This window comes from Leucopleurus acutus (assembly GCF_964270905.1).
Source record: "Leucopleurus acutus genome assembly, chromosome: 16".
In the NCBI taxonomy this organism is placed as follows: domain Eukaryota; kingdom Metazoa; phylum Chordata; class Mammalia; order Artiodactyla; family Delphinidae; genus Leucopleurus; species Leucopleurus acutus.
In genome coordinates this window covers 86,354,932-86,379,243 of record NC_139158.1, presented here as the reverse complement: position 1 = coordinate 86,379,243, position 24,312 = coordinate 86,354,932, and the positions used below count along the sequence as shown (strand labels likewise).

The window sequence follows — 24,312 nt, the reverse complement described above, 5'->3', positions numbered from 1 at the left end:
GGAGCCCAGGGCGGCAGCAGGGCGGTGGCCGGGACTCGGGGACTCACCCCTGTGTTCCCCACCCCCCAGTGCCGCCTGCCTGCCCTCCCGCTTCCCGAAGCCGCCGCAGCCTGTGGTGCTCAGGGACTGCCAGGTGCTGCCGCTGCCGCCCAGCCTCCCGCTGACCCACTCTCGGGAGCTCACGCCGGGCGCGTCCCCGCCCAGGCCCCAGCCCCGGCCCCCAACCGCTGCGGACCCCGACGTGGAGCCTACCCTGCTGCGCCACCCCCAGGTGTGGGCCGGGGCCGGGGCTGGGAGGGGCTGGGGGGGTGGCTGGGGTGGGACTTGCAGCCCCTGATACTCCTGCATCTCTGCCCACTCACCGGAGCTGCTCCCCCCGGCACAGGGCACCGTGGTCTTCACCACCCACGTGCCCGCCCTGGGCCGCTACGCCTTCCTGCTGCACGGCTACCAGCCGGCCCACCCCACCTTCGCTGTGGAGGTCCTCATCAACGGGGGTCGTGTGTGGCAGGGTAAGCAGAGGGGCGGACCCGGGGCGAGGAGGCTCTCGGGGGTCTCATCCACACGGCCCATCGCGTGATACCACACACGACGTGGATGGGGCGCGTGCCGGGTCCACAGCTCGCAGGGGCCGTGGCTCGGTGCCCACTGCCTGGCTGTGACAGGGCCACGTGCCCCATCCTGCCATCAGCTCTCACATGCGGTGCCCCAGGGCCCACTGTGTGTGGCAGGCCCTGCCCCTCACATCTGTGCTGTGGTTCAGAGTTCACCCCGTCCTGTGCTCGCTGTGGGACCCGGGTCCGTGCACGTCTGTTGCATTCTGCTCTGACGAGCCCGGGGACCTTCCTGCACCTCGTGGGGCCTCGTGTGTGACCACAGCCGACTCACGTAGCACAAGTGGGCCCAGCCACGTGGGTCTCGGGCGGGTCACACGCGTGTCTCGTTCAGGGACGCGTGGTCCTCCGTGGTGGGTGCTGTCATTGGGATCCTCTCCTCCCTGGTGACTCCAGGAGTGTCCCGAGCCTGGGTGAGGCGCTGTGTGTGTGCTGGGAACACTGACCTGCCTTTCCGCACCTCCAGGCCATGCCAACGCCAGCTTCTGCCCGCATGCCTACGGCTGCCGCACCCTGGTGATGTGTGAGGGCCGGGCCGTCCTGGATGTGACCGACAGCGAGCTCACCGTGACCGTGCGTGTGCCCGAGGGCCGCTGGCTCTGGCTGGTGAGTTCTCGGGCTGGTGGCCGTCCTCCACCCGTCGTACCGCTGTCGGTCGCTCTGCCACAGCGTGTCCCCTGCTTGCCGCGGCCCAACCCTGGGCCAGGTGCCAGGGGCAGCAGCCTCTGGGGACCTCCAGGCCCATCACGAGAGGCTCCTGAGGGGATCCAGGAGCCAAGATATTGCCCAGCAGCTCTGGGGCCCTGCTGGTCAGAGTGGCATTCCTGGAGAGGGAGGCGTCCGGCAAAAAGGGGTGGACAGGGTGCCAGGAGCCTGGGCCCTTCCTCACACTCCCCAAGCTTCCGTTTGGCCACAGAGGCTGGCCTCCCCTCTGAGTGGCCCCCAGGAGGGACCCAGCACCTGGCAGCCTGGCTGGGGCCCCGGGCCAGGGTGTGATATCACCACCGCTGTCTTAGCTGCCCGGCCAGACCCTGGCCTGTGGCAGAGAAGCCCTGGCGTCGGCCCCTGCCGGTGGGCTCCGGCACCCACCCCCGACCTGGACCCTTCGCTGGGCCTGCGGGAAGGTGACCAGGCCTTGATGCTCTAGGAGTATGTGCTGGTGGTCCCCGAAGATGCCTACAGCCCCAGCTACTTCCAGGAGGAGCCCCTGGACAAATCCTACGACTTCATCAGCCAGTGCACCACCCACGGTTACCACGTCAGGTGGGCCGGGCTCGGGGCCGGGGGCAGCAGGTAGGGGCCGGGCTGGGAGCTGGCCTCACCACCCGCCCTCACCCCAGCCCCTCCAGCTCGTCGTCCTTCTGCCGCAACGCCGCCACCTCCCTCTCCCTCTTCTATAACAACGGGGCTCGGCCATGCAGCTGCCACGAGGTGGGCGCCGTGGGACCCACGTGTGAGCCCTTCGGGGGCCAGTGTCCCTGCCGCGCCCACGTCATAGGCCGTGACTGCTCCCGCTGTGCCACTGGCTACTGGGGCTTCCCCAGCTGCAGGCGTGAGTACCCCAGTCCGCGGGAACGTCCAGGGGTGCCTCCAGGAAACAGTGGTCAGGAGCATGTTCCTGGTGGACCGGCCCTGCCACGTCCTGTCTGCGAGGGCCCAGGCCTTCCAGGGCTGTCCAGGAGGTTCCGGGGACTAGGCAGCAGCTCTGCCCAGCTGACGCCACATCAGAGGAGCTGCCTGGGGCTTGGGGCCCGGAGCTGGGTGGAACCAGGCTGGGGGTAGGGTGGCCTCGCCGCCCCCGCCGTTCAGTGTCCCCAGGTCTACCGTCGGGTCCCCTGACCGGGGCCTGTGCACGCGCCCCACAGCCTGTGACTGCAGCGGCCGCCTCTGTGATGAGCTCACAGGCCAGTGCATCTGCCCGCCGCGCACCGTCCCACCCGACTGTGTCATCTGCCAGCCCCAGACCTTTGGCTGCCACCCCCTGGTCGGCTGTGAGGAGTGTAACTGCTCGGGGCCCGGCGTCCAGGAACTCATGGACCCCACCTGTGATGTGGACAGTGGCCAGTGCAAGTGAGCACCAGGGTGCGGGTCCCCGTGGCCTCGGGGCAGTCCCGGGTCGCCTGCCACTGAGCCCTGAACCCATCCAGCCCCTGGTAGTGTCCCCGGCGCTCAGGGGGGCACCACCTTGGTGGGGGGCACCTCTGGTCTCTCGTGTCAGTGCGAGGGGCCAGGTGGAGGAGAGGCCCAGCGGCTGCTGAACCCTCACGGCAGGTGCAGACCCAACGTGGCCGGACGCCGCTGTGACACTTGTGCTCCCGGGTTCCACGGCTTCCCCAGCTGCCGCCCCTGCGACTGCCACGAAGCAGGCTCTGCACCTGGAACATGCGACCCCCTCACAGGCCAGTGCTCTTGCAAGGTGAGGGCGGTCTGGGGCCAGACCTGCCGACACGACCCCACCCCGTCCTTCGTCTTGTCTTCTCAGCGGACTTTCGTCTCTCTGGGAGGTTGTAGGCGCCTTTGGGACAGTCAGCCCAGTTGTGGGGTGACAGCCAACACGGGCACACGGCTGACCGCCCTGCCCTGTCGTGCCCTCCTGCCCCCAGGAGAACGTGCAGGGCCCGCGGTGTGACCAGTGCCGCCTTGGGACGTTCTCCCTGGACGTGGCCAACCCGAAAGGCTGCACCCGCTGCTTCTGCTTCGGGGCCACGGATCGCTGCCGGAGCTCCGCCTACGCCCGCCGGGAGGTGTGCGGGCAGGACGGGAGGGGACTCAGGGAGGGGGTCTGAGACGTAGGACGGGGCCCTGTGATACGCGAGGGCATGCGCCTGTGTTACCCACCCACGTGCCCTGCAGTTCGTGGACATGGAGGGCTGGACGCTGCTGAGTGGTGACCGGCAGGTGGTGCCCCACGAGCGGCAGGCGGAGGGAACACTGCTTCGCGCGGACCTGCGGCGCGTGCCTGAGGCCTTCCCCGAGCTGTACTGGCAGGCCCCACCCTCCTACCTGGGGGACCGGGTGAGCAGGCCAATTGGCCCCTGGGAGGGCACCCAGAGGGTGTCCAGGACCTCCTGGAGGCCTGGGGGTGCCGGCAGTGAGGATGCTGGTGTCCAGGGAGGGATAGGGTGCCTAGAACCACTGCCGTCGACTCTGGGCCTGTGGACGGGGTCTGGCCAGGTCGCATCCCTCTGTCTGGCTTCCAGGTGTCGTCCTACGGTGGGACCCTCCACTACGAACTGCACTCGGAGACCCAGCGGGGAGACGTGTTCATCCCCACGGAGAGCAGACCAGACGTGGTGCTGCAGGTGGCCCACCGGGTGGTCTTGGCAAGGGCGGGCAGCGGGCACAGCCGAGCCGGGACCGTGGGCAGCCCGATTCCTGGCCCTCATCCGCCCACACGCCCCCCCAGGGCAACCAGATGAGCATCGCGTTCCTGGAGCCAGCGTACCCGGCGCCCGGCCACGTTCACCGCGGGGAGCTGCAGCTGGTGGAGGTGAGCAGCTGTCTCTGGCCCCCAAGGCTGCAGGGGCTGCTCTCCGTGTCAGAAAACAGGGTCCAGGAGTGGGCGGGACCCTCGTCAGCGCGCCTCTTTTCTGGTTCCCCGTGGGGGTAACGCTCCTGGGCCGAGTGCTGGCTTGCAAACCCCTGATCCCTGACGGGTGAGCAGCTCCTCTGACACCTGGCCCTGGGGTTCCCTCTGCAGGCCACCAGCTTGTGTCTTTCGTCCATTTCCTTTCCGAGGGGTTTCGTGTTATTCCTGAGGTTCACCCTGTGTCCTGGCTTCAGAGCTGCGATCGTCTTGTTTTAGTCTGTACTCTTGTAGTCTGTGTGTCTTTCTGTAAGATCTTTTCTGATGAACAGACGTTCTTGCATTTGATGTACTCAAGTCGTTCGTTGTTCATTTGCAGTTAGTGCTTTCGTGCGTTAAAGTCTTTGCCTCTCAGATCAGACGTCACTCACCTGTACCGCGTGTCCCCCCCACGTGTCCTGCGTGCCCCCACCCCCCCGCGGGAGGGTCTGTCCTGGGCTCCTGTTGCGCCCTGCTGCGGCGGCCGCACTGAGGCCCTGTCATGGCCGCGCAGGGCAATTTCCGGCACATGGAGACGCGCAGCGCTGTGTCCCGCGAGGAGCTCATGATGGTGCTGGCCGGCCTGGAGCAGCTGCACATCCGCGCCCTCTTCTCGCAGACCTCCTCAGCCATCTCCCTGCGCAGGGTGGCGCTGGAGGTGGCCAGCGAGGTGGGCGGGGGACCTCCGGCCAGTAACGTGGAGCTGTGCATGTGCCCTGCCAACTACCGTGGGGACTCGTGCCAGGTGAGGTGGCGGGGGCAGGCACCGGGCTGCCGGGCTGCCGCCGACGGGTCACCCTGCCCCGCGTGCGCACGTCCACCCTCCCCCGAGCGTCCACGCCTGGCCTCCGTCTCCATCTCACTCCACCCCTCCTCCTACCAGCTGGGTATCACGCTCCCGGCAGCTGACCTTCCCACCACAGGCTGAGCCGGCCACTTGCTCATCCGTCTGTTAATCCGCTGTCACCTGCCCCCTGCCCGGCCCCCCGTGCACGCAGCTGGTCTTCATCTGTTCAGTGCCCAGTCCGTCCCACGTCCACGGTTTACCCAGACAGCATCACCGAACCCCCCTCCCCTCCCTCCGCCCGCCTGGAAGAGGTGTTTGGAGGAGAACAGGAGGTGGTCCCCTGAGCCCGCGGCATCTGCGTGGCTTTATGGGCGGTGACTGTGCCTTCAGCGGTCGGTCAGGCTCAGGAGCGGGGTCCCCGGCTGCCCCCACACCAGGCTGGCCCCGCCTCCTTTCCTGACTGTTGATGCCCACCCGCCCCCAGGAATGCGCCCCTGGCTACTACCGGGACGTCAAAGGTCTCTTTTTGGGTCGCTGCATCCCCTGTCAGTGCCATGGCCACTCAGACCGCTGCCTCCCTGGCTCGGGTGTCTGCGTGGTGAGTGGGGCCCCGCAGGGGAGGGCGGCCACCAGAGGCGCAGGGTAGGGAAGACCAGGGGGCCTTTGGTCAGTAGTTACAGGTACGCTGAGGTCTGGGGGAGGGGAGGGGCTCTGGGCAGGGCACCTGCTGGCAGTGGGCGGAGTCCTGCAGGGTGGGGGTGGGGGAGCTGGCGGGAAGCGAGGCCTCCGCCGTCGGTGCTGATGTGTCCCGTCTGCCCCAGGGCTGCCAGCACGACACCGAGGGTGACCACTGCGAGCGCTGCCAGGCCGGCTTTGTGCGCAGCGGACCTGAGGACCCTGCGGCCCCCTGCATCAGCTGCCCTTGCCCTCTGGCTGTGCCTTCCAACAAGTGAGCTGGGCCACAGCCCCTCCAGGGCCCCGGCCATTGACTGGTGGACCAAAGTCCTTAAAGACCCGGAATGGAATACCACCACCCCCTACCTGGTTGGGTCAGCACTGCCCTCTGTGGAGGCCGGGGCATCCGGGGTGGGCCCATGAAGTGGGGGACCCCCCCCCCGCTTACCTGGTGCTCACCTGGAGCGTGCTGGGGTGTAACGACCACCTCCGTCTCTGCAGCTTCGCCACGGGCTGCATCCTGCGAGGTGGCCGAGCCCAGTGTCTCTGCAAACCCGGCTATGCTGGGGCCTCCTGCGAGCGGTGAGCTGGGCAGGCGGGTGCCTGACTGGGGCGGGGTCTGCGTGCGTGGCCCCGGGGACGCTGCGTTGCCTGCCAGCACCAGCCATGATCCCGCCCCACCAGGTGCGCACCCGGCTTCTTTGGGAACCCCCTGGTGCTGGGCAGCTCGTGCCAGCCCTGCGACTGCAGCGGCAACGGCGACCCCAACATGCTCTTCAGCGACTGCGACCCCCTGACGGGCGCCTGCCGCGGCTGCCTGCGCCACACCACCGGGCCCCGCTGCGAGAGCTGCGCCCCCGGCTTCTACGGCAACGCCCTGCTGCCCGGCAACTGCACCCGTAGGCAGGGAGGGCGGGGCTGAAGGGCCCCTGGGTGTCCCACCCGGAGCAGGCTGTGTCCCGGGCCGGGCCCAGCGTGGACAGGGTGGACCCGACCGGGCCCCCAGGACTCACGGTCAGGCGACCCCACGGCCAGGCCGAGGGTCACTTGGGGACTCTGGCCTCTCCTGAGGGAGGGCACCCCACGAGGGCTCTGACGGGTCCTCTGGCTGAGCCCAGGCTGCAGGGGAGGCGGGCACAATGGGCCGGTGAGCAGGCAGCCGCGTGGTTTGGACCTCGGTGGAGCAGGGAGGGGATGAAAAGTGAGGGCCTGGGGGCTTCACTTGGGGCAGGATGGAGATGCGTGTGGAGTAGGTGCCCAGTAAGGGCTTCCCGGGGTGGGAGGGAAGAGGCTGGGTGGGGGTCAGGGCTACTGTCACAGCCACCCTTCTGCAGGGTGTGACTGCTCCCCGTGTGGGACGGAGGCCTGTGATCCCCGTAGTGGGCGTTGCCTGTGCAAAGCGGGTGTGACCGGTCAGCGCTGCGACCAATGTCAGGTAGCGCTGCCAGGGTGGGGCGGGGCCTTGATTTTGTGGGTGGGGCCTTGGTGTGGGGGTGGGGTTTTGTGGCTGTGGGGCGGGGCCTTGGCGTAGGGGCGGGGCTCGGGGCCAGAGGGATGGGGTATGGGTGTAGGGGCAGGACGTCATGGCTGGAGGTGCAGGCTCTCAGGGCTGAAGGAAGCTGGGTCTTAAGAGCTGGGCAGAGCCCTGACTGCAGTTTGTGCCCCCAGGAAGGACACTTCGGCTTTGAGGGCTGCGGGGGCTGCCGCCCGTGCGCCTGTGGCCCAGCTGCCGAGGGCTCCGAGTGCCACCCCCAGAGTGGACAGTGCCACTGCCGGCCCGGGACTGGGGGTCTCCAGTGCCGCGAGTGTGCCCCCGGCCACTGGGGGCTCCCTGAGCAGGGCTGCAGGCGTGAGTGCGGGCCGGCGGGACACCTCGGGGCAGCAAGGAGTACCCCAGGGCCCTCAGCCGGCCACTCACCCCACCCCTCCCACCCCAGGCTGCCAGTGCCAGGGCGGCCACTGTGACGTCCACACGGGCCGCTGCACGTGCCCCCAGGGGCTCAGTGGGGAGCGCTGTGACACCTGCAGCCACCAGCACCAGGTGCCCATGCCAGGAGGGCCCGGGGGCCACGGCGTGCACTGCGAAGGTGTGTGCCTGCCCTCCCCACTGCCCCAGCCGCCTGGCCACACCCGGCTCCCCCGCCCCTCCCAACTCCATCTGGGATGGTGCCGGTCCCAGCGCCATGCTGACTCGGTGACCCCGACGTTCACCTCCACCTCCAGATCAGTTCTCTGGTCCCAGCGCTCCTTGTCAATTTTCTGAGAGACCCCACGGCTGTCCTCCTGTTGACCCTGAGACCCCCACGCTGACCTCTGCAACCCCTAACCTCGTAACCCTCAGCCCAGCTCAGTACCCCGTTCCATCTCCGTGACCCCTAGTGACCCGCTTCTAGCTCGCCGACCCCATGACTCTCTGGTGGTCTCAGGCCCACCCCTCACCCCACGCCCACCTGCCCCCTGCCCTCAGTGTGTGACCACTGTGTGGTGTTGCTCCTGGACGACCTGGAGCAGGCCGGCGCTCTCCTCCCCGCCATCCGGGAGCAGCTGCGTGGCGTCAATGCCAGCTCCGTGGTCTGGGCCCGGCTGCACAGGCTGAACGCCTCCATCGCCGACCTGCAGGTACTGCCCGGCCCGGCCCCCAGCCTCCCCTGCCCAGGTCGCAGGCTCTCACCTTCCCCTCCCCGCAGAGCCAGCTCCGGAAACCTCCTGGCCCCCGTCATGAGACTACACAGCAGCTGGAGACACTGGAACGACAGACCTCAAGCCTCGGGCAGGACGTGCAGCAGCTGGACGGCCAGGCAGGCGCCTGGGGAGCCCTGCCCCAGAACCCACCCCCTGGAATGCTCCTCCTCCAGGAAAGCCCTTCCCCGGGACCGCTTTCTCTCAGCAGACTCCTCCCCAAGAGGCCTCTCTCCCCGGGCCCCAAACCATCCAGCGTCACCCCTGACCCGCAGCTCAGCCTCGAGGCCTGATGGGTACTTCATCCACAGGCCACAGGGGCCCGAGCCCAGGCCGGCCAGCTTCTGGACAGCACCGAGGCCACGCTGGGCCGGGCACAGACGCTGCTGGCAGCCGTCCGGGCTGTGGACCGCGCCCTGAGCGGTAGGGGCTGGCCCACCTGGGCAGGGCGGGGAGAGTCAGGGCAGGGGGCGTGCCTCCAGGGGGCTCGGCCTTGAAGAACCGGCACGTTTGGATGTTTAGACAGGGAGATGGGCCTCGGCCGCGGAAACAGTGGGTCCGGGCTGGGGGGTGGGGGCACGCGGGCCCCACAAGACGGGCCAGTGCCCCCGCCCACGGGCTGAGCAGACGGCAGTGGTGGGGATCCTGGGGGGGCGCCCTGGGAGGTGAGGGGGTGTGGCGAGAGGGCCAGCGGCCTGGAGCCAGGAGCTGGGGGCCGTCCGGGGCACGCCGGCTTACACGGGGGTTCGCTGAAGATGCTTGACTGGGCGTTTCTGGCTCGGAAGCTAGTGGCAGAGGTGTGCCCGGGCAGCAGGCCAGCCCTGGGCCCTGACAGCCCGTTCCCCAAACCCACACAGAGCTCGAGCCCCAGACGGACCGCCTGTCACCAGCCAACGCCTCAGCCCTATCGGGTGAGCAGCTGCGCCGGACACTGGCCGAGGTGGAACGGCTGCTCCGGGAGATGCGGGCCCGTGACCTGGGGGTTCCGCGAGCCGCCGCTGAGGCTGAGCTGGGGGAGGCCCAGAGACGTGAGTGGTGTCAGCCCCAGCAGGGCAGAGACGGGAGGGGTGAGGACCCGGCTGGGGGCTCTGGGGCTGAGGTCAGCCTGGAGTGGCATCCCGTCAGCTTGGGAGGGTGGACGGGGACTGGCAGGCACCAGGAGTCACTGCCCAAGTGACCGTTCCTGCCCTGGGCCTTGGCCAGTGCTGGCCCATGTGCAGGAGCAGCTGAGCCGGCGCTGGGAGAGGAACCAGGCGCTGGTAGCACGCACCCGAGACCAGCTGGCCCAGCACGAGGCCGGACTCATGGACCTGCGGGAAGCCCTGAACAGGGCGGTGGGCACTACACGGGAGGCAGAGGAGCTCAACAGCCACAACCAGGAGCGGCTGGAGGAAGCCCTGGTAAGGAGCCTGCCCCGCGATCCCCGGCCCCGCCCCCTCCTCCCCCCAGTCCCGCCCCCTCCTCCCCCAGTCCCACCGCCCCCCCTCCCTGCTCACTCTCATACTCATCATCCGCTACCCTGTCACCCCACCCCTTTATTTTCCTGCCTCATCCTTGTTCTATCATGTCTTTCTCACTCCCCATCGTCTCCAGCAACGGAAACAGGAGCTGTTCCGGGACAACGCCACTCTGGGGGCCACTCTACAGGCCGCCAGAGACACCCTGGTCCGGCTCACTGAGCTTCTGCGCGGCATGGACCAGGCCAAGGAGGTGAGCACCCCCCCTCCCAAAGGGCTGCACGCTGGGCGGGGGCAGATCAGGTGGGGGTGAGTAGGGGATGGGGACGAGGGTCCCACCTAAGCCCACCCACCCCCAGGAGTACGAGCACCTTGCTGCCAGCCTGGACGGGGCCCGGACGCCCCTGCTCGAGAAGATGCGGGCCTTCTCCCCGGCGAGCAGCAAGGTGGACCTGGTGGAGGCCGCCGAGGCCCACGCGTGGCAGCTGGACCAGCTGGCGCTCAACCTTTCCAGGTACTGGGCCCAAAGAGGGTGCCCGGGGGCGTGCAGCCAGGGCCTGGAGGTGGCGTAGCTGGTCTGGGAGGGCTCTTAGAAGGAGAGGCCAGTGTCCCTGCAGGGGCCGGGCAGAAGTCTGGGCCCAGGGTGGCAGGAAGAAGCAGGACAGGCACACAGGGCGGTGCAAGGCCGGGAGTCTAGAGCCGCCAGGCAGGCGGAGGCCCGTGAGGTGGGCGGAGCCCCCACCCGCACCCTAGGATCCTCCCCGCTTCCCCTCACAGCATCATCCAGGGAGTCAACCAGGACCGCTTCATCCAGCGGGCCGTCGAGGCCGCCAACGCCTACAGCAGCATTCTGCAAGCCGTGCGGGCCGCCGAGGGTGCCGCCAGCCAGGCGCAGCAGCAGGCGAGCCGTATATGGGCGGTGAGGCCCCGACGCCCCCCACAGCCCCGGCGGGAGCCCCTGTTCCCTTGCAGCTCCACCGGGCAGGCGTGAACTGCATCCTGTTTCTCTGTGTCTACAGGTAGTCGTGCAGCGGGGCCTGGCGTCCCGAGCCCGGGAGCTGCTGGCGGACAGCAGTGCCCTGGAGGAGGCCGTCCTTGGGGAGCAGTGGAGGCTGGGCCTCGGTGAGTGCCGGGTCCAGCTGGGCGTCCGGGCTCCGTGGGGACCCTCGCCTTGCGGCCATGTGGGTTGTGACCGTGTGAACCAGGGTCGCAGCTGCCCTCGGTGGGAATTTTCCCCACTGCTCGGCAAGTGCGTCCCTGGGAGCTCTGCAAAGGCCCACCACCCCCCCGGCCTCGTGACAGGCCCCCAGGACGTGGAAGCCTGGGGAAGGGGACGTGGGGCCCAGCTCATGGTTTCCCTGATGTCCCGGCTGAGGGCCGTGTGCATGCCAGGCCGTCGAGGAGGAGCGGGTGGGGAGCGGGCAGTGGGGTGCGCCCTCTGCTGCTAGCACCTCAGGGCACTGGTGGCCACGAGCAACGGCTCAGCTTTTCTGAGCCTCCATTGCTTCACCTGTAAAATGGGAATAACTGCCTTGGCTGTGGGCCCAGGAGGCTGCCCCAAGACTTGGGCACCAGGGCCACCCCCTGAGCTGAGGGCCCTCGTGTCCACGTCTCCATCTGACTGTGTGCGTGTGAGCCTTAATCCTCCCTGGTCAGGAGGGAGGACTGAAATGGGCTGCACCTGTACCCTGGGGGCGGGGGCTCCTCGGGACTGAGGCTGCCTGCCCCGCAGCGTGGGCCACCCTCCAGGGCACCGGGACCCGGCTCCGCGATGCCCGGGCCAGGAAGGAACAGCTGGCGGCCCGACTCCGGGAGGTGCAGGCCATGCTGGCTATGGACACAGGTAGGGTGGGTCTCCTTCCTGCCCCCGCCCTCACTGCTTGTCCCCAGAGCTGAAGAGACACCTGTCCGGATAGACATCAGCCAGTCTGTCCAGTAGGCTCTGATGGGGGACGTGTTCACACTTGTGCCGTCCGGAGTGGTGGCCGGGGCGGCTGAGGGAGACCCCTGTGTGGGCAGCTCCAGCCCTGGGGACCCTTCCCAGCCCTGGGGATCTGCTTCTGGTCGGAGACAGATGCCAAACGAACGTAGCCCCGGGCAGCAAGTGAAAAGGGAGCGCGCGGAGAGAGGTGGCGCGGGGCAGGCGGGAGTGTGCGGCAGGGACTTGGGGCATCTGGGGGAGGTGGGGAGGGGGGAGGTGGAGGCAGCAGCAGAGGCCAGCGTGGCTGGAGCTGAGGGCTTGGGGGCCGGGGGGCCGGAGGGCTCAGGGCAGAGGAGGGATCCCTGCCGACTCGAGAGTCGACCTTCCCCACAAGCCTGGGTTGGGGCCACGGGGACTCTGGGGGGGGGGGGTGCGCTCAGGAGAGATGGTGTTGGCGGGGGTAGGGGGGGCCATGGGGAGGCGGGGCTGAGCCAACACTGGGTGACCCAGCTGTGGCGAGAGAGGCTGGCACAGGAGGAGCCGTCTGGGAGAGGACGGAGGGTGCGTTTCCACCACGCTGAGGCTCTCACGAGATCGGGGGCGGGGGTGACATCCCTGTTGCTGGTCTTGGCATGGGGGTCTATAGTGGTCTCCCCAGATGGGGATGAGACCCCCGATGGTCCTCACCTGCCCCCCGCTGAGCCTGCACACTGCCTGCCACAGACGAGACAAGCAAGAAGATAGCCCATGCCAAGGCCGTGGTCACCGAAGCCCAGGACACGGCCGCCCGCGTGCAGTCCCGGCTTCAAGACATGCAGAAAAACGTGGAGCGGTGGCAGGGCCAGTACAAGGGCCTGCAGAGCCAGGACCTGGGCCGGGTGGTGCTCGACGCAGGCCGCTCAGGTGGGCCCTGACGCACAGTGCCCTGACAAGAGGGCGGGCTGGGGTGGGGAGGCCAGGGGCTCAGGGCTGCCTCCCCACATCCGCTCCCCCCCCTGCAGTGTCCACCCTGGAGAAGACACTGCCGCAGCTGCTGGCCAAGCTGAGCCTCCTGCAGAACCGTGGGACGCACAACGCCAGCCTGGCCCTGTCGGCCAGCATCGGCCGCGTGCGGGAGCTCATTGCCCAGGCCCGGGGTGCTGCCGATAAGGTGGGTGCGAGTGCCAGGGCCGGGTGGGCGTCTGGGAGACCAGGAGGCAGACGCTGATGGGCTCTGTGCCCCCACTCAGGTCAAGGTGCCCATGAAGTTCAACGGTAGCTCAGGGGTGCAGCTGCGCACCCCTCGGGACCCCGCCAGCCTCGCCTCTTACACCGCCCTCAAGTTCTACCTGCAAAGCCCAGAGCCGCCGCCCGGCCAGGTCGCCGGGGACCAGTTTGTGCTGTACATGGGCAGCCGCCAGGTAGCGGGTGGGCTCGGTGGGCCGGGTGGAGCCGGGCGCCAGGCCGGAGCGGGTGGCCCACGCCGGGTCCCTGTCCCGCTGAGTCTCCTGCCACCACAGGCCACCGGCGACTACATGGGTGTGGCTCTGCGTGGCCAGAAGGTGCACTGGGTGTACCGCCTCGGGGCGGCAGGCCCCACGGCCCTCAGCATCGACGAGGACATCGGGGAAGAGTTCGCAGCAGTCAGCATTGACAGGTGGGAGGCCCGGCCCTCACGGTGCTCCCCCCACCGCCAGCGTGACCGCGCGGCCACGCCTCCCTCTCTTACTTCTGCCCTCAGGACGCTCCAGTATGGCCATATGTCTGTCACAGTGGAGAATCAGATGGTCCAAGAGACCAAGGGTGATACGGTGGCCCCTGGGGACGAAGGGCTGCTCAGTGTGCAGCCGGATGACTTTGTCTTCTACGTGGGAGGCTACCCTGGCAACTTCACGGTGAGCCCGGTGCGGCCTGGGTGCGCGGCCACCCCGCCCTGCACCCCTGTCCCAGGAAGTCCTGCTCAGGGTCTGGCTTCGGTCCGTCGTGCTGCAGCCCGAGTTCCTCCCCTTGGGTCGGTCCTGGGCGGGGAGGCTCCCTGACCATGTGCTGTGCCCACAGCCCCCCGAACCCCTGCGCTTTCCCGGCTACCGGGGCTGCATCGAGCTGGACACGCTGAACGAAGAGGTGGTCAGTCTCTACAACTTCGAGAAGACCTTCCAGCTGGACACAGCCGTGGATAAGCCTTGTGCGCGGTACGTGCGGCCTGACCCCCACCTCACCGCGGCTCGGCCCGCCCTCGGCTGACCCTGCCCCCTCTGACCCGCAGCTCCAAGTCGACCGGGGACCCGTGGCTCACGGATGGTTCCTACCTGGACGGCTCCGGCTTCGCCCGCATTAGCGTGGAGAGCCAGCTGAGCAACACCAAACGCTTCGAGCAGGAGCTGCGGCTCGTGTCCTACAGCGGGATCCTCTTCTTCCTGCGGCACCAGGCACGTCCGCCGTCCGCACGGCCCGGCCCGCCAGCCCACCCGGCCCACGCTGACCCTCCCCTCCCCCCCAGGACCAGTTCCTGTGCCTGGCTGTGCGGGAAGGCAGCCTCGTGTTCCTCTACGACTTCGGCGCAGGCCTGAAGGAGGCCGACCCGCTGCAGCGCCCGCCGCCTCTGACCACGACCAGCAAGGCGGTAGGGCTGGGCTCGGGGAGGGCCCGGCGTGGGGAGGGGCAGGGGGGTCGCAGCTCTCGCCCTGAAGGTGCCACCCCGTGCTGGCGCTTCCCAGATCCAGGTGTTCTTGCTGGGGGGCAGCCGGAAGCGCGTGCTGGTGCGCGTGGAGAGGACCACGGTATTCAGCGTGGAGCAGGACAACACGCTGGAGCTGGCCGACGCCTACTACCTGGGGGGCGTGCCACCCAGCCAGCTGCCCCCGAGGTGAGCACTGGCCCTGGGGTGGGGCGGGCGTGGTGGGCAGGGCCTGGGAGAGGCCACCCCTGACGCTCGTCCCGCGGACCCTCCCCGCAGCCTGCGGCGGCTCTTCCCCTCCGGAGGCTCGGTGCGCGGCTGCATCAAGGGCATCAAAGCTCTGGGCAAGTACGTGGATCTCAAGAGGCTGAACACGACGGGCATCAGCTCCGGCTGCACCGCTGACCTGCTGGTGAGCCCCCTCCCTCCCCCAGTTGCGCGCCCTCTCCGGCCGCCGCGGGCCCTTACGGTCACCCTGCCCGCAGGTGGGACGGGCCATGACTTTCCACGGCCACGGCTATCTGCGCCTGGCGCTCCCCAGCAACGCCGTGCCCCTCACGGGCAACGTCTACTCCGGCTTCGGCTTCCGCAGCAGCCAGGACAGCGCTCTGCTCTTCCACCGAGAGTCCCCGGTGCGTCCGCCCCGCCACCTCTGGGGCAGCAGGGCGGGGCTGGTGGCCCAAGGGAGGGAGTCTGGGCCCCCGGCCTGGCCCGCTGACCCAGCCACTGTCCCCAGACCGGGCCATGCGAGGTGTCCCTGCAGCAGGGCCACGTGACCCTCCGGCTTGCAAGGACCGAGGTGAAAACGCGACGAGGCTTTGCCGACGGGGCCCCCCATTATGTCACTTTCTACAGCAACGCCACGGGGTGAGTCCGGCTTACCTGGCCTCTCCGGGGAGGGGGCACAGTAGAGCCGGGGTCGGGGGCAGGGCGGGGGAAACACTGCTCTCCTCGCCAGGGTCCGGCTCTATGTGGACGACCAGCTTCAGGAGATGAGGCCCCACCGGGGGCCGCCGCCCCAGCCCCAGCCTGAGGGGTCGAGTCAGCTCTTCCTGGGGGGCTTGCCCAAGTCTGACGCCCTCCATAACTTCACTGGCTGCATAAGCAACGTTTTCGTGCTGCGGTGAGCTGAGCGGGCCCCGGGAGGGCTGGTGACGACCCACCGGCCCGACCCAGCACCGACCCGCACGTACCCCCTGCCCTCCGCAGGCTCCTGGGGCCGCAGCGCGTGTTTGACCTGCAGCAGAACCTGGAGGGTATCAACGTGAGCTCAGGCTGCGTCCCGGCCCCTCGCACCCAGGCGCCAGATCAGAGCCCGCGAGGACTGCGGGCCACGAAGGTGGGGACATGGGGCTGGGGTAGGCAGAAGGTGGCCTCCATGCATTCCTGCATTCCCTCATCCCCATCCGACCCCCCAGGCCTCCCGCCGCAGCCGGCAGCCCGCCCAGGACGCTTCCTGCTCGCCACCCTGGCCCCGCAGGGCCATACGAGATGCCTACCAGTTTGGGGGTCCCCTGTCCAGTCACCTGGAGTTTGCACACGTCCCGCCCCCCACCAGTGACTGGTAAGGCCAGGGCCGGCGGTGGGGAGAGGGGGCTGCCGGGGTAGGGGCAGCCTCGGCTGACGCCCCCGCCTGGCTTCCAGGTCGCAGCTCTCCATGCTCGTCCGCCCGCACGCCCCCCGAGGGCTCTTGCTCTTCGCTGCCCCCCTGACGGCCAGCAGCCCTTCCCTAGCCCTCTTCCTGAGCCACGGACGCTTTGTTGCTCAGACGGAAGGCCCTGGGCCCCAGCTCCGAGTCCAGAGCCGCCAGCGTTCACAGACTGGCCGGTGGCATACAGTGAGGGGCTGGGGAGAGAGGACGCAGGGGCGGGGCGGGGTGGGGTGGGGCCCTGCGGGCTCCCATCCTGACGTGCCTTCCCACTCCCAGGTGTCCGTGCGTTGGGAGAAGACTCGGATCCAGCTGGTGACGGACGGGGTCTGGGCCCAGAGCCGGGAGGGGCCGGGCCGGCGGCACCAGGGGGAGGAAGGCCCCCGGCCACACACTCTCTTTGTGGGGGGCCTCCCTGCTGGCGGCCACAGCCCACAGCTCCCGGTGAGAGCCGCCTCGCCCCAGCCTCCCACCCCTGCCCCGCTGGACGCTCTCCGCCCTCCTCGGCACCCCAGGCACCTGACCCAGCTCACCCCTGTGCCCATGCAGGTGGCCATCAGCCGCTACGGGTTCAGTGGTTGTGTGAAGAGACTGAGGTTGGACGGGCAACTCCTGGGAGCTCCCACCCGGGTGGTGGGGGCCACACCCTGCTTCTCCGGTCCCCTGGAGAAGGGCCTGTTCTTTGCAGGCAGCGGGGGAGCCATCACTCTAGGTCTGTCCCCTGCTGGCGTCCCCCAGTCCCCTACGTGCCTGGGCTGGGGTGGGAGTGACGCCCAGAACAGGGCGGGGGGGCCTGGGGCTGAGGCCTTCCTCTTCTCACGGCCCCTCCCTGCAGACACCCTGGGGGCCACACTGCCTGACCTGGGCCTGGAGCTGGAGGTGCGGCCCCAGACAGCCACCGGCCTCGTCTTCCACTTGGGTCGGGGCCCAGCACCCCCCTACCTGGAGCTGCGGGTGCTGGGGAGGCAGGTAAGCGGGTTGGGCCGCAGCCTCAGGGCGAGATCTGGGTTGGTAGGGCCCTCCTGACCCGCTGCCGCCCCAGGTCCTGCTGCGGGCAGACGACGGTTCAGGCGAGTTCTCCACACTGGTGACGCTCCCCGAGGCACTGTGTGATGGGCAGTGGCACCACCTAGCAGGTGAGCTGGGCCCTCCTGACCCCACCCCCGCTGGGGGCAGCTGTAGACCCCTGGGGCGGGGGTCGGGCAAGGACTCAAAAGCCGGAGCAAAGGGGCAAAGGGCCCCGATCCTGTGGCTGGCTGGTGAGGGGCGCCCCAGCCCGGCCACAAGGAACACCTGTGCCCGGCAGTGACCAAAGGCGGGAACAGGCTCCGGCTGGAGGTGGACCTGCAGAGCAACCACACCCTGGGCCCCGCGCCGGCCGCCCCGGCTGACGCCCCAGTGCCGCTGTACCTCGGGGGCCTGCCTGGTGAGTGTGGCCTCGGCCCGGGGGCAGGGGGAGGGAGGAAGGCTGTCCCTGGGGACCAGGCACTGGGGTCACCCTGCTTTCCACCCCGGCGGGGAGACCGAAGCCTGGTGAGATGCCGGCCTCTGCTCCAACCCGTCTCCCTCCCTCCCCCACCCCCAGAACCCTGGACGCGGCCTCCAACCTACCGCGGCTGCATGCGGAATCTGGTGGTGAACCAGGCCCTGGTCTCCTGGCCTCGTGCTGCGGGCGTGCAGGGGGCAGTGGGGGCCAGCGGCTGCCCAGCCACGTAGCACAGCTGCCCCTCTGGGACCCCAGCCACCAGCTCCAGCAGCCAGGAGAGGGTTTTCAGAGCCCCCAGGCCCAGAGCCCCGAGGCAGGCCGCCCCATCGGGCAGGGTCCTTCCCCACCCTGGAACCCCCAGCTCCTCCACACAACCTGCTGACAACACACCCTCGGCCGATTTTTTAGATGGTTTGTGTATGTCTGTTCATGTAGACTGCAGATTCTCCGGGTGATGAGTCTTACTTCTGGGAATGGTTTAAGTTATATCCGACTTTCTAAGGGAGAGGGTAAGACACTGCAAAATGGGGGTTTATACTTTTTATCTTTCAGTTTAATTAGGAAATTTCCCTTCCACCAATTTTTAATGGGAGCTCTGTAAGTCATTCATCCCTGCTTCTTGAAACAAAAATTAAAGTCACTTCTGTGTAACCGAGTGTCAACTTTAAATGGAGAAAAAGAAAAGCAGTCCAGCGGGTCTGGAGGTCCGAGGCGAGCAGAGCGCTCACGTGCGGAGCCCCTCCCCCAGCACGCCGGTCCCTCAGAGTCAGTCAGAAGCGGGACCTGGAGGGGCTTCTCCCGATGACAGGGGGACGGACGGGGCCGTCACGACCCCCCCCGGGCACGCAAACCAGAGTTGGCAGATAAAAGAGAAGACTTTTATTGATGAGCAAGTTGGGACAGAGGTGGGAGGGGCGCGCTCACGCCCCCGCGGAGGCCGCACGGCCGGGCGGCCAGCCCTCTGACAGCAGGTGACTCAGTCCAAGCTCATGTCCTCCTCCTCGTCCTTCCTGTCCTGCCCGCCGCCCTCCTGCTGCTCGGGGCTGGCACTGCTCTGCATGGCTTTGGCAAATGCTTCCACATCTAAAACCAATTTAAAAGCATGAGGTGACCTTTCTAGGCCCTGGCGTGGCCCTGCTGACCACGGGGCTGGGAGGTGAAAATCAGATGGCGGCCAGGGCCATGGGGACAAGCCAGCCCCGAGCTCCACAAACCAACCGGGGAGGCCTTTGCTTTCAAATGCAAGGAGAAAACCACCTCTGCCTCGACTGAGGCGAGGGACAAGTACTTACCGCCCTTGTTGGCGGCCTCCACGGCCTCTGCAGGCAGCCCGAACTGGCACATGAGGGGCCCCAGCTGCCCCGAGGCCAAGGCCGCGCTGAACATGCCCAGGGCCTGCAGGGAAGAGCCAGGCGCCTGAGTCCATGCAGAGAACTGGGGGAGCCACAGGGGCAGGGGTGCTCAGCACTGCGGGGGCTGTGCTGCCGTGGGCAGTGCCCCCCACTGCGAGCACACAGCGGGGCACCCGGGCCACGCGCCTACCTGCTGGAACTGGGGCGAGGTCAGCGTGTTCTGGATCTCCTCCGCGGTCTGCGGCAGCGACTCCCCAGACGGCAGGTAGGGCAGCAGGCGCTCCTGGACATCCGCGTTGGCAAGGATGGGGGCCATGATCTCGGGCGTCAGCACGCTGGCCAGGTCCACTGGGGCACAAGCAGGTGGCCATCAGTGGGCGGGCGGGCAGGGGGCAGCGGGCACCTTCACCCCCCCAGCCTGGGGCCGACGAGCACGTGTTACCTTGCTGGCCGCCTCCTGGCCCGGCCGGCACGTTCATAGTGGCTAGAATGCTCTGAAGGTCGCTCAGCTGGATGGGCTGGGTCGGGCTGGCGGCCGTGCTGGCTCCATTGCCTGGACTGGGCGCGGGGCTCGGGCTGCTCACCGAGGCAGCTGCTGGAGCGGAGGGGGCTGGGGTGGTGCGCGTGGAAGGGGCGGTGGAGGACGGGGTGACCGCTGCCGACGGGCTCCGGGAGCTGGGAAGAGCGAGGCCAGCGCTGCAGCGGCTACGCGCCCACCAACGCGCCACAACACGTCGGTCCTGCCCCAGTCCTCGTGCTGCCAGGGCCCCAGGAGAGCCTGAACCACGAAAAGGGACAGACCCTCCCCAGATACCTATTTTGTCCTTCGGCACCTCCTACATCTGGCCCCCGTGGAGGAGGGGACACGGCCACGCCAGATGTGCGGCGTGAGGCTCACCTGGGGGAAGAGCTGCTCGCTGGAGGCCCTCCACTCCCCAGTAGGCTGGCCAGGCCCGGCCCCGTCAGCGCCCCCAGGCCACCTACCAGGAGCAAGGAGACGCAGCTCACACATCACGTCCTGCTGGAGGGCCCGCCCCGCCCCCCCCCCCCCAACCAGGAGCAGAAAGGCCCCGCACTAAAGCCAGTGGCCGAGCAGGGGAAGGTGGGGACCACAGCAGGCCCGCGGGGGCCCAGGAGCAGCGACTCCTCAGGCGTGTCCTGGCAGCTGAATCTGCTAATCAGACTTCTCCGTCCCGTGACCCTACTAATGCACCTGGGTTCAAGGTAACATGGAGTTCAAATCCCGTACAAGTAACCAGTGTTTCCAAAGTGTCCCAGAAACACGAGCCTGACAGGAGCTGGCAGCAGGCAGGCCAACCCAGGAGACCAGGGGCCCCGAGCACGCGTTCCCAGGCCCGGCACCTCAGCCAGCCATGCTCCCCCGAAGTATGGAACTGGGTCCTCCCTGGGGGCCCTGGAAGGCCTTGCCCACCCAGCTCCCAGGTCAAACCCTAAGGCAAACCAGCCCCCTCCCCAGGGAGGCCAGGGCCCAGAACATGCACAGGTGCCGCTCAGAACCAATGAGAAGCGGCAAGGCGTCCAACTCCAAAGCAAGCTCGCGCGGGCCCGCAGCCCCTCACCCAGTCCTCCGAGGCCGGCGGGGCCGATGAGCTGCATGAGCTGGCTGTGGCTCATGTTCCCCAGCAGGCTCTGCAGGCCGCCCTCACCTGCAAGACAGGAGGCGCTCAGGCCCGGGCCTCCAGCTGTGCGCACGCCCGCTGCCACGGCCCAGGGCCGGCCCCCACCTCGGCTGCCCCGAACTGTGTGGCGAGTGTCTCCCGACACGAGCCAGCGCAGTAGGGCTCGTACACCGCTTCACCACGTGGAGGTGGGAGCACCGAGGGGGAACTGCCGAGAGGAGCTTCTAACCTGGACACCTCTACTTCCATTAAAAACCACCGGCCCGGGGTTTCCCTGGTGGCGCAGTGGTTAGTAGTCCGCCTGCCGATGCAGGGGACGCGGGTTCGTGCCCCGGTCCGGGAGGATCCCACATGCCGCGGAGCGGCTGGGCCCGTGAGCCATGGCCGCTGAGCCTGCGCGTCCGGAGCCTGTGCTCCGCAACGGGAGAGGCCACAGCAGTGAGAGGCCCGCGTACCATTTAAAAAAAAAAAACAAAAACAAAAAGCCACCAGCCCGCACCCCCAGGGATCCACGTTGGCGGAAAGCTACTCTGACCTCACCGCACATCCGGGAAGGGGACCATTACCGCCCAGCGCAGACAGCTCGTGGCCTGCGCTTCCACTCGCCCCCAGAGCGCCAGGCATCGGCGGGTTGTTCAGATACTCGTTGACCTTCCGGCAGTGCTCCTCGTCCTGGTCCGTCTTGGGCTCCTGCGGCGAGGACACGGCAGCAGCCACCCATCAACAACCATCCTGACAAGGGACCTGAGGCCTGGAGAGGTGCCACCTGTCCGCGGCCACAGCAAGGAGAGGCCCCGGCGGGGCGCACGGGGACAGCAGCCCGATGTGCCCGCTGGGGCTGTGCGAACACCCATTTCACAGGCGGGGAGGCTAAAGCACTAGGCGCGCTCAGCACAGGGCAACGCCCTGACCCTCCAGACGCGCTCGTTTCCGCGACGGTCTAAAACCGCAAATCCTTCAACACGTGTACTGCTGGGAAATAACCCTGCTACCGCACCACTGTCCACTGACCAGCCCGTGGCCCTCCAGGGTTAGCTGGGCACTGACTCTGAGCGCTTGGGTGTGGGCAGGGGGGCATCAGGCAGCGCCACCCTGTGGGCACCCCCAGAACTGTGAGACAAAGCTCCCAAGAGTCACCGAGCGTGTGTGCAGTGGGCCTGCAGGGTCATGGGGTGGGGGCCGGGGGAGGCACACAAGACACAGCCCTAGCCTCAGAGCAGAGGGGAGCAGAAAATGCAGTGGCTGGTGTGAGTCTGACAACTTTTCTTGGCGAAACTGTGGAGAAACAAGCTCTACACCAGCGACCGGCAAACCACGACCCCGTCTGTGTTTGCAAATAAAGTTTTACTGGAACATGGCTGCGCCCATCCATTTACTTCCTGTCCACGGCCACCGTCACACTACCTCAGCAGGTGCAACACAGACCATCCAGCCCACAGAGGAAAACCTTTCCTGCCCTGTTCTAGAAGGTGCTGGGGGGAGGGCAGCAGTACAACCTCTGTCAAAACTACAAACGCAGGTGCACACCCACTGCACGAGCAAGTCCACTGCCAGTGGGTACGAGGACGGCCCGGTGCCCTGCCACCCAGAGACCCACAGAGCACACCACGGGAGAAGAGGCGGGACAAGGGACACCGCACAGGCTCACCCCTGCTTTTGGTCCAGGCTGCTCATGACCCTGGGTGGGGGGGCCCCTGGGAGACGAGCAAACCACAGGCAGAGACAGGACCCAGCCTGGAAATCACTCCTGTCGGTCAGCCAGGGAATTCCACCCTCGAAAGGGCACCCAAAGCCCAGCTACAGGTGTCTGGACTCTGGCGGAGCCTGTCCCCAGTGCCCCCCCCCCCCCCAACAAGGCGATACACTGGAATCCTCAGGTTCCACGGCAGCGTGGTCAGCACCGGCTGGTCTGTGAAGGCGAGTTCGACCATCCGGTGAAGAAGCTTCTAGCCTAACTGTACGACACCTACACACCTGCATCCAGAAGAAGAGGCGTTTGGACCCCGCCTTGAACTTGAGCACGTAGACCCTCCCGCTGGGGCACTGCGGCACGCGCTTGAACTCGCAGTCGTCGGGGAAGATGATCAAGTCCTAGAGAGCAGCACACGAGCAGGGTCAGCTCCACGGAAACAGCACTGCCGAGCCCCAGAACCTCCAGGAAAACAGGCTGGACCCTGTGCCTAAGTGAGTGCGGGTGCGGGGAGAGGACACGGGACACAGACGCCGACAAGTCGCCAAGCCCGTCACCAGCAGGGTCTCTGCAGGGCAGACAAACGAGGGTCTGAGGCACCGCACGAAGGTCATGAGGGCTGAACAGGGAAGGAGGGCTTCCGGCTCCTGAAGGATTTCTAACAGAGACGTTTTGGGAGCAACATTCCAAGATGAATTAAAAAGTCAACTCTGACCTGCTCTCGAACCCACGAAAAACGATTTAGTCTGAAGAACGAAGAACACTAAGTAAGATGACTGCTAGAGAAAGCTTTCTGGAGGGCTGTGATAAAGATCAGGATTTTTACATGGTTTCTCCAATTCTAGGCACCTAATCTTCAGTTTTAAACATACATACACAGATGGGAGAAATCTATATAATCATTGAGGCTAGGAAGCCCCACAGGCAGAAGAAAACAGCTCACGAGGGCACTAAACTAAGGGATCCACACATCCCACCAACACACGCCAAACTGGGAAACAGCTGCTCTGTGCCCCAAGCATGGTGCCCTCCTGTAAAAACCACGCTGTCCTGACGGCTGGACGGGAGTCCTTAGGATGAGGTTCAGGCTCCCAGACACTTACGTCTTCCACGTTCCCCGATGTCCTGTCTTTCCAGCAAAAGTGAATGAGGGAGTCATCCGTCTGCTGAATGTACACAAGCCCTTTCCGTTTATCTGGGGTGACAGTAGTTCCTTTCAATGACATTTTTCCGGCCCGAAACTCCACCAAATACTTGTTGGAGGACCCACGGGAGCCTGGCACCAGGCTTGGAAACAGAGCGCCTGAAGTCGTCATCCTGAAAGAGGGACCAGCATGCAGAGCCGGTCACTACCGTAGCACCTCCGGATGCTACGCGGGAACGGGAACGGGCAGAGGGAAAGGGCCTCTCTCTGAAGCCCAGGCTGTCCCCTGCTGGGGGCAAGGGGACAGGCCTCAGCCGCCCCACAGCTGCTGCCGAACTCCTCCTGGGGTGGACCGACCCCACGGTACCTGAGCCCGTGGAGCCAGGTCCCCAGCTTCTCGTGGTTCTCAAACAACGAAATTTACCTCTGCATCTAGACCCCATCACAGCGGGAGACCCTCGCCAACACCACCTTCCGTACTTTTTAAATAAACTGTGCTTTAACCTGCGGCTCCAAAAGATTTAAAACCTCGATCTGGGCAGGAACATCGCTAACCACACTGAATGGGAGACCACACTTGGGCCTAAACCTAGTTTCCACCGGACACACCGCCAGTAAACTGCAGCGCGGCCGGCTCGCTCCCTTCGGAGACAAAACACGAGCACCTGGGGAAACGCAGGCCCGTGGCCGGCCGACCCGCTCCCACCCGCAGGCCCCACCGGCCGACGCCCTCGGCTACGGCCGCGGCAGGTCCGGGGCGGCGGCCGAGCTGCCCGAGAGGCAGGCCCCGAGAACCCCGGCCCGCGCTCGGCCCCCGACCCGGCCCCCAGCCTCTCCAGCCCCCGCCGACCCGGCGCCCGCTCGGGGGCCGCCGGAGGCGCAGGCCCCGCCCCTGGCCGCCTCCGTAACCGTCCCCGCCCCCGACGACCCCGCACCTGGGCCGCGCCGAGACTCGGCAGAGAGGCGCCGTCAGGGCTCGCTCTTCCTCCTCGGCGCCT

At 67.3% G+C, this 24,312-nt stretch overlaps 2 protein-coding genes across 3 annotated transcripts in view; one reads left to right on the top strand and one right to left on the bottom strand.

The window, feature by feature from the left end:
• The window catches only part of LAMA5 (laminin subunit alpha 5), a 55,207-nt gene extending 37,068 nt beyond the window's left edge, over positions 1-18,139 (top strand). The window contains exons 31-81 of the mRNA XM_082858018.1: positions 70-271; positions 386-512; positions 1,081-1,220; positions 1,762-1,877; positions 1,955-2,166; positions 2,480-2,684; positions 2,886-3,030; positions 3,218-3,358; positions 3,468-3,629; positions 3,815-3,916; positions 4,021-4,104; positions 4,694-4,924; positions 5,451-5,564; positions 5,788-5,915; positions 6,143-6,223; positions 6,326-6,540; positions 6,976-7,076; positions 7,310-7,490; positions 7,579-7,728; positions 8,109-8,260; positions 8,329-8,439; positions 8,632-8,743; positions 9,178-9,348; positions 9,524-9,720; positions 9,914-10,030; positions 10,137-10,291; positions 10,555-10,696; positions 10,797-10,899; positions 11,510-11,620; positions 12,422-12,601; positions 12,700-12,848; positions 12,928-13,098; positions 13,198-13,334; positions 13,419-13,572; positions 13,736-13,869; positions 13,944-14,106; positions 14,178-14,300; positions 14,395-14,543; positions 14,634-14,766; positions 14,840-14,986; positions 15,091-15,221; positions 15,313-15,477; positions 15,564-15,693; positions 15,773-15,918; positions 15,999-16,191; positions 16,282-16,446; positions 16,552-16,714; positions 16,838-16,971; positions 17,045-17,138; positions 17,309-17,428; positions 17,588-18,139. Coding sequence (XP_082714144.1) covers positions 70-271; positions 386-512; positions 1,081-1,220; positions 1,762-1,877; positions 1,955-2,166; positions 2,480-2,684; positions 2,886-3,030; positions 3,218-3,358; positions 3,468-3,629; positions 3,815-3,916; positions 4,021-4,104; positions 4,694-4,924; positions 5,451-5,564; positions 5,788-5,915; positions 6,143-6,223; positions 6,326-6,540; positions 6,976-7,076; positions 7,310-7,490; positions 7,579-7,728; positions 8,109-8,260; positions 8,329-8,439; positions 8,632-8,743; positions 9,178-9,348; positions 9,524-9,720; positions 9,914-10,030; positions 10,137-10,291; positions 10,555-10,696; positions 10,797-10,899; positions 11,510-11,620; positions 12,422-12,601; positions 12,700-12,848; positions 12,928-13,098; positions 13,198-13,334; positions 13,419-13,572; positions 13,736-13,869; positions 13,944-14,106; positions 14,178-14,300; positions 14,395-14,543; positions 14,634-14,766; positions 14,840-14,986; positions 15,091-15,221; positions 15,313-15,477; positions 15,564-15,693; positions 15,773-15,918; positions 15,999-16,191; positions 16,282-16,446; positions 16,552-16,714; positions 16,838-16,971; positions 17,045-17,138; positions 17,309-17,428; positions 17,588-17,718 — 7,420 coding nt within the window. The 3' untranslated portion in view covers positions 17,719-18,139. The remainder of the gene's footprint in view (positions 1-69; positions 272-385; positions 513-1,080; positions 1,221-1,761; positions 1,878-1,954; positions 2,167-2,479; positions 2,685-2,885; positions 3,031-3,217; positions 3,359-3,467; positions 3,630-3,814; positions 3,917-4,020; positions 4,105-4,693; positions 4,925-5,450; positions 5,565-5,787; positions 5,916-6,142; positions 6,224-6,325; positions 6,541-6,975; positions 7,077-7,309; positions 7,491-7,578; positions 7,729-8,108; positions 8,261-8,328; positions 8,440-8,631; positions 8,744-9,177; positions 9,349-9,523; positions 9,721-9,913; positions 10,031-10,136; positions 10,292-10,554; positions 10,697-10,796; positions 10,900-11,509; positions 11,621-12,421; positions 12,602-12,699; positions 12,849-12,927; positions 13,099-13,197; positions 13,335-13,418; positions 13,573-13,735; positions 13,870-13,943; positions 14,107-14,177; positions 14,301-14,394; positions 14,544-14,633; positions 14,767-14,839; positions 14,987-15,090; positions 15,222-15,312; positions 15,478-15,563; positions 15,694-15,772; positions 15,919-15,998; positions 16,192-16,281; positions 16,447-16,551; positions 16,715-16,837; positions 16,972-17,044; positions 17,139-17,308; positions 17,429-17,587) is intronic.
• A 213-nt stretch (positions 18,140-18,352) lies between these two features.
• ADRM1 (ADRM1 26S proteasome ubiquitin receptor) lies at positions 18,353-24,312 on the bottom strand. 2 transcript variants are annotated; one of them, XM_082858016.1, is made up of 10 exons: positions 24,250-24,312; positions 23,274-23,487; positions 22,455-22,571; positions 21,047-21,170; positions 20,421-20,507; positions 19,739-19,820; positions 19,283-19,515; positions 19,031-19,188; positions 18,781-18,883; positions 18,353-18,571 (listed from the first exon to the last, which is right to left on the bottom strand). In XM_082858016.1, exons 2-10 carry the CDS (start codon positions 23,484-23,486, stop codon positions 18,465-18,467), a joined length of 1,224 nt encoding a protein of 407 aa, XP_082714142.1. In that variant the 5' UTR covers position 23,487; positions 24,250-24,312; the 3' UTR covers positions 18,353-18,464. The 2 variants fall into 2 exon arrangements, with proteins under 2 accessions (XP_082714142.1, XP_082714143.1); XM_082858017.1 differs by lacking the exon at positions 24,250-24,312 and adding an exon at positions 23,682-23,916.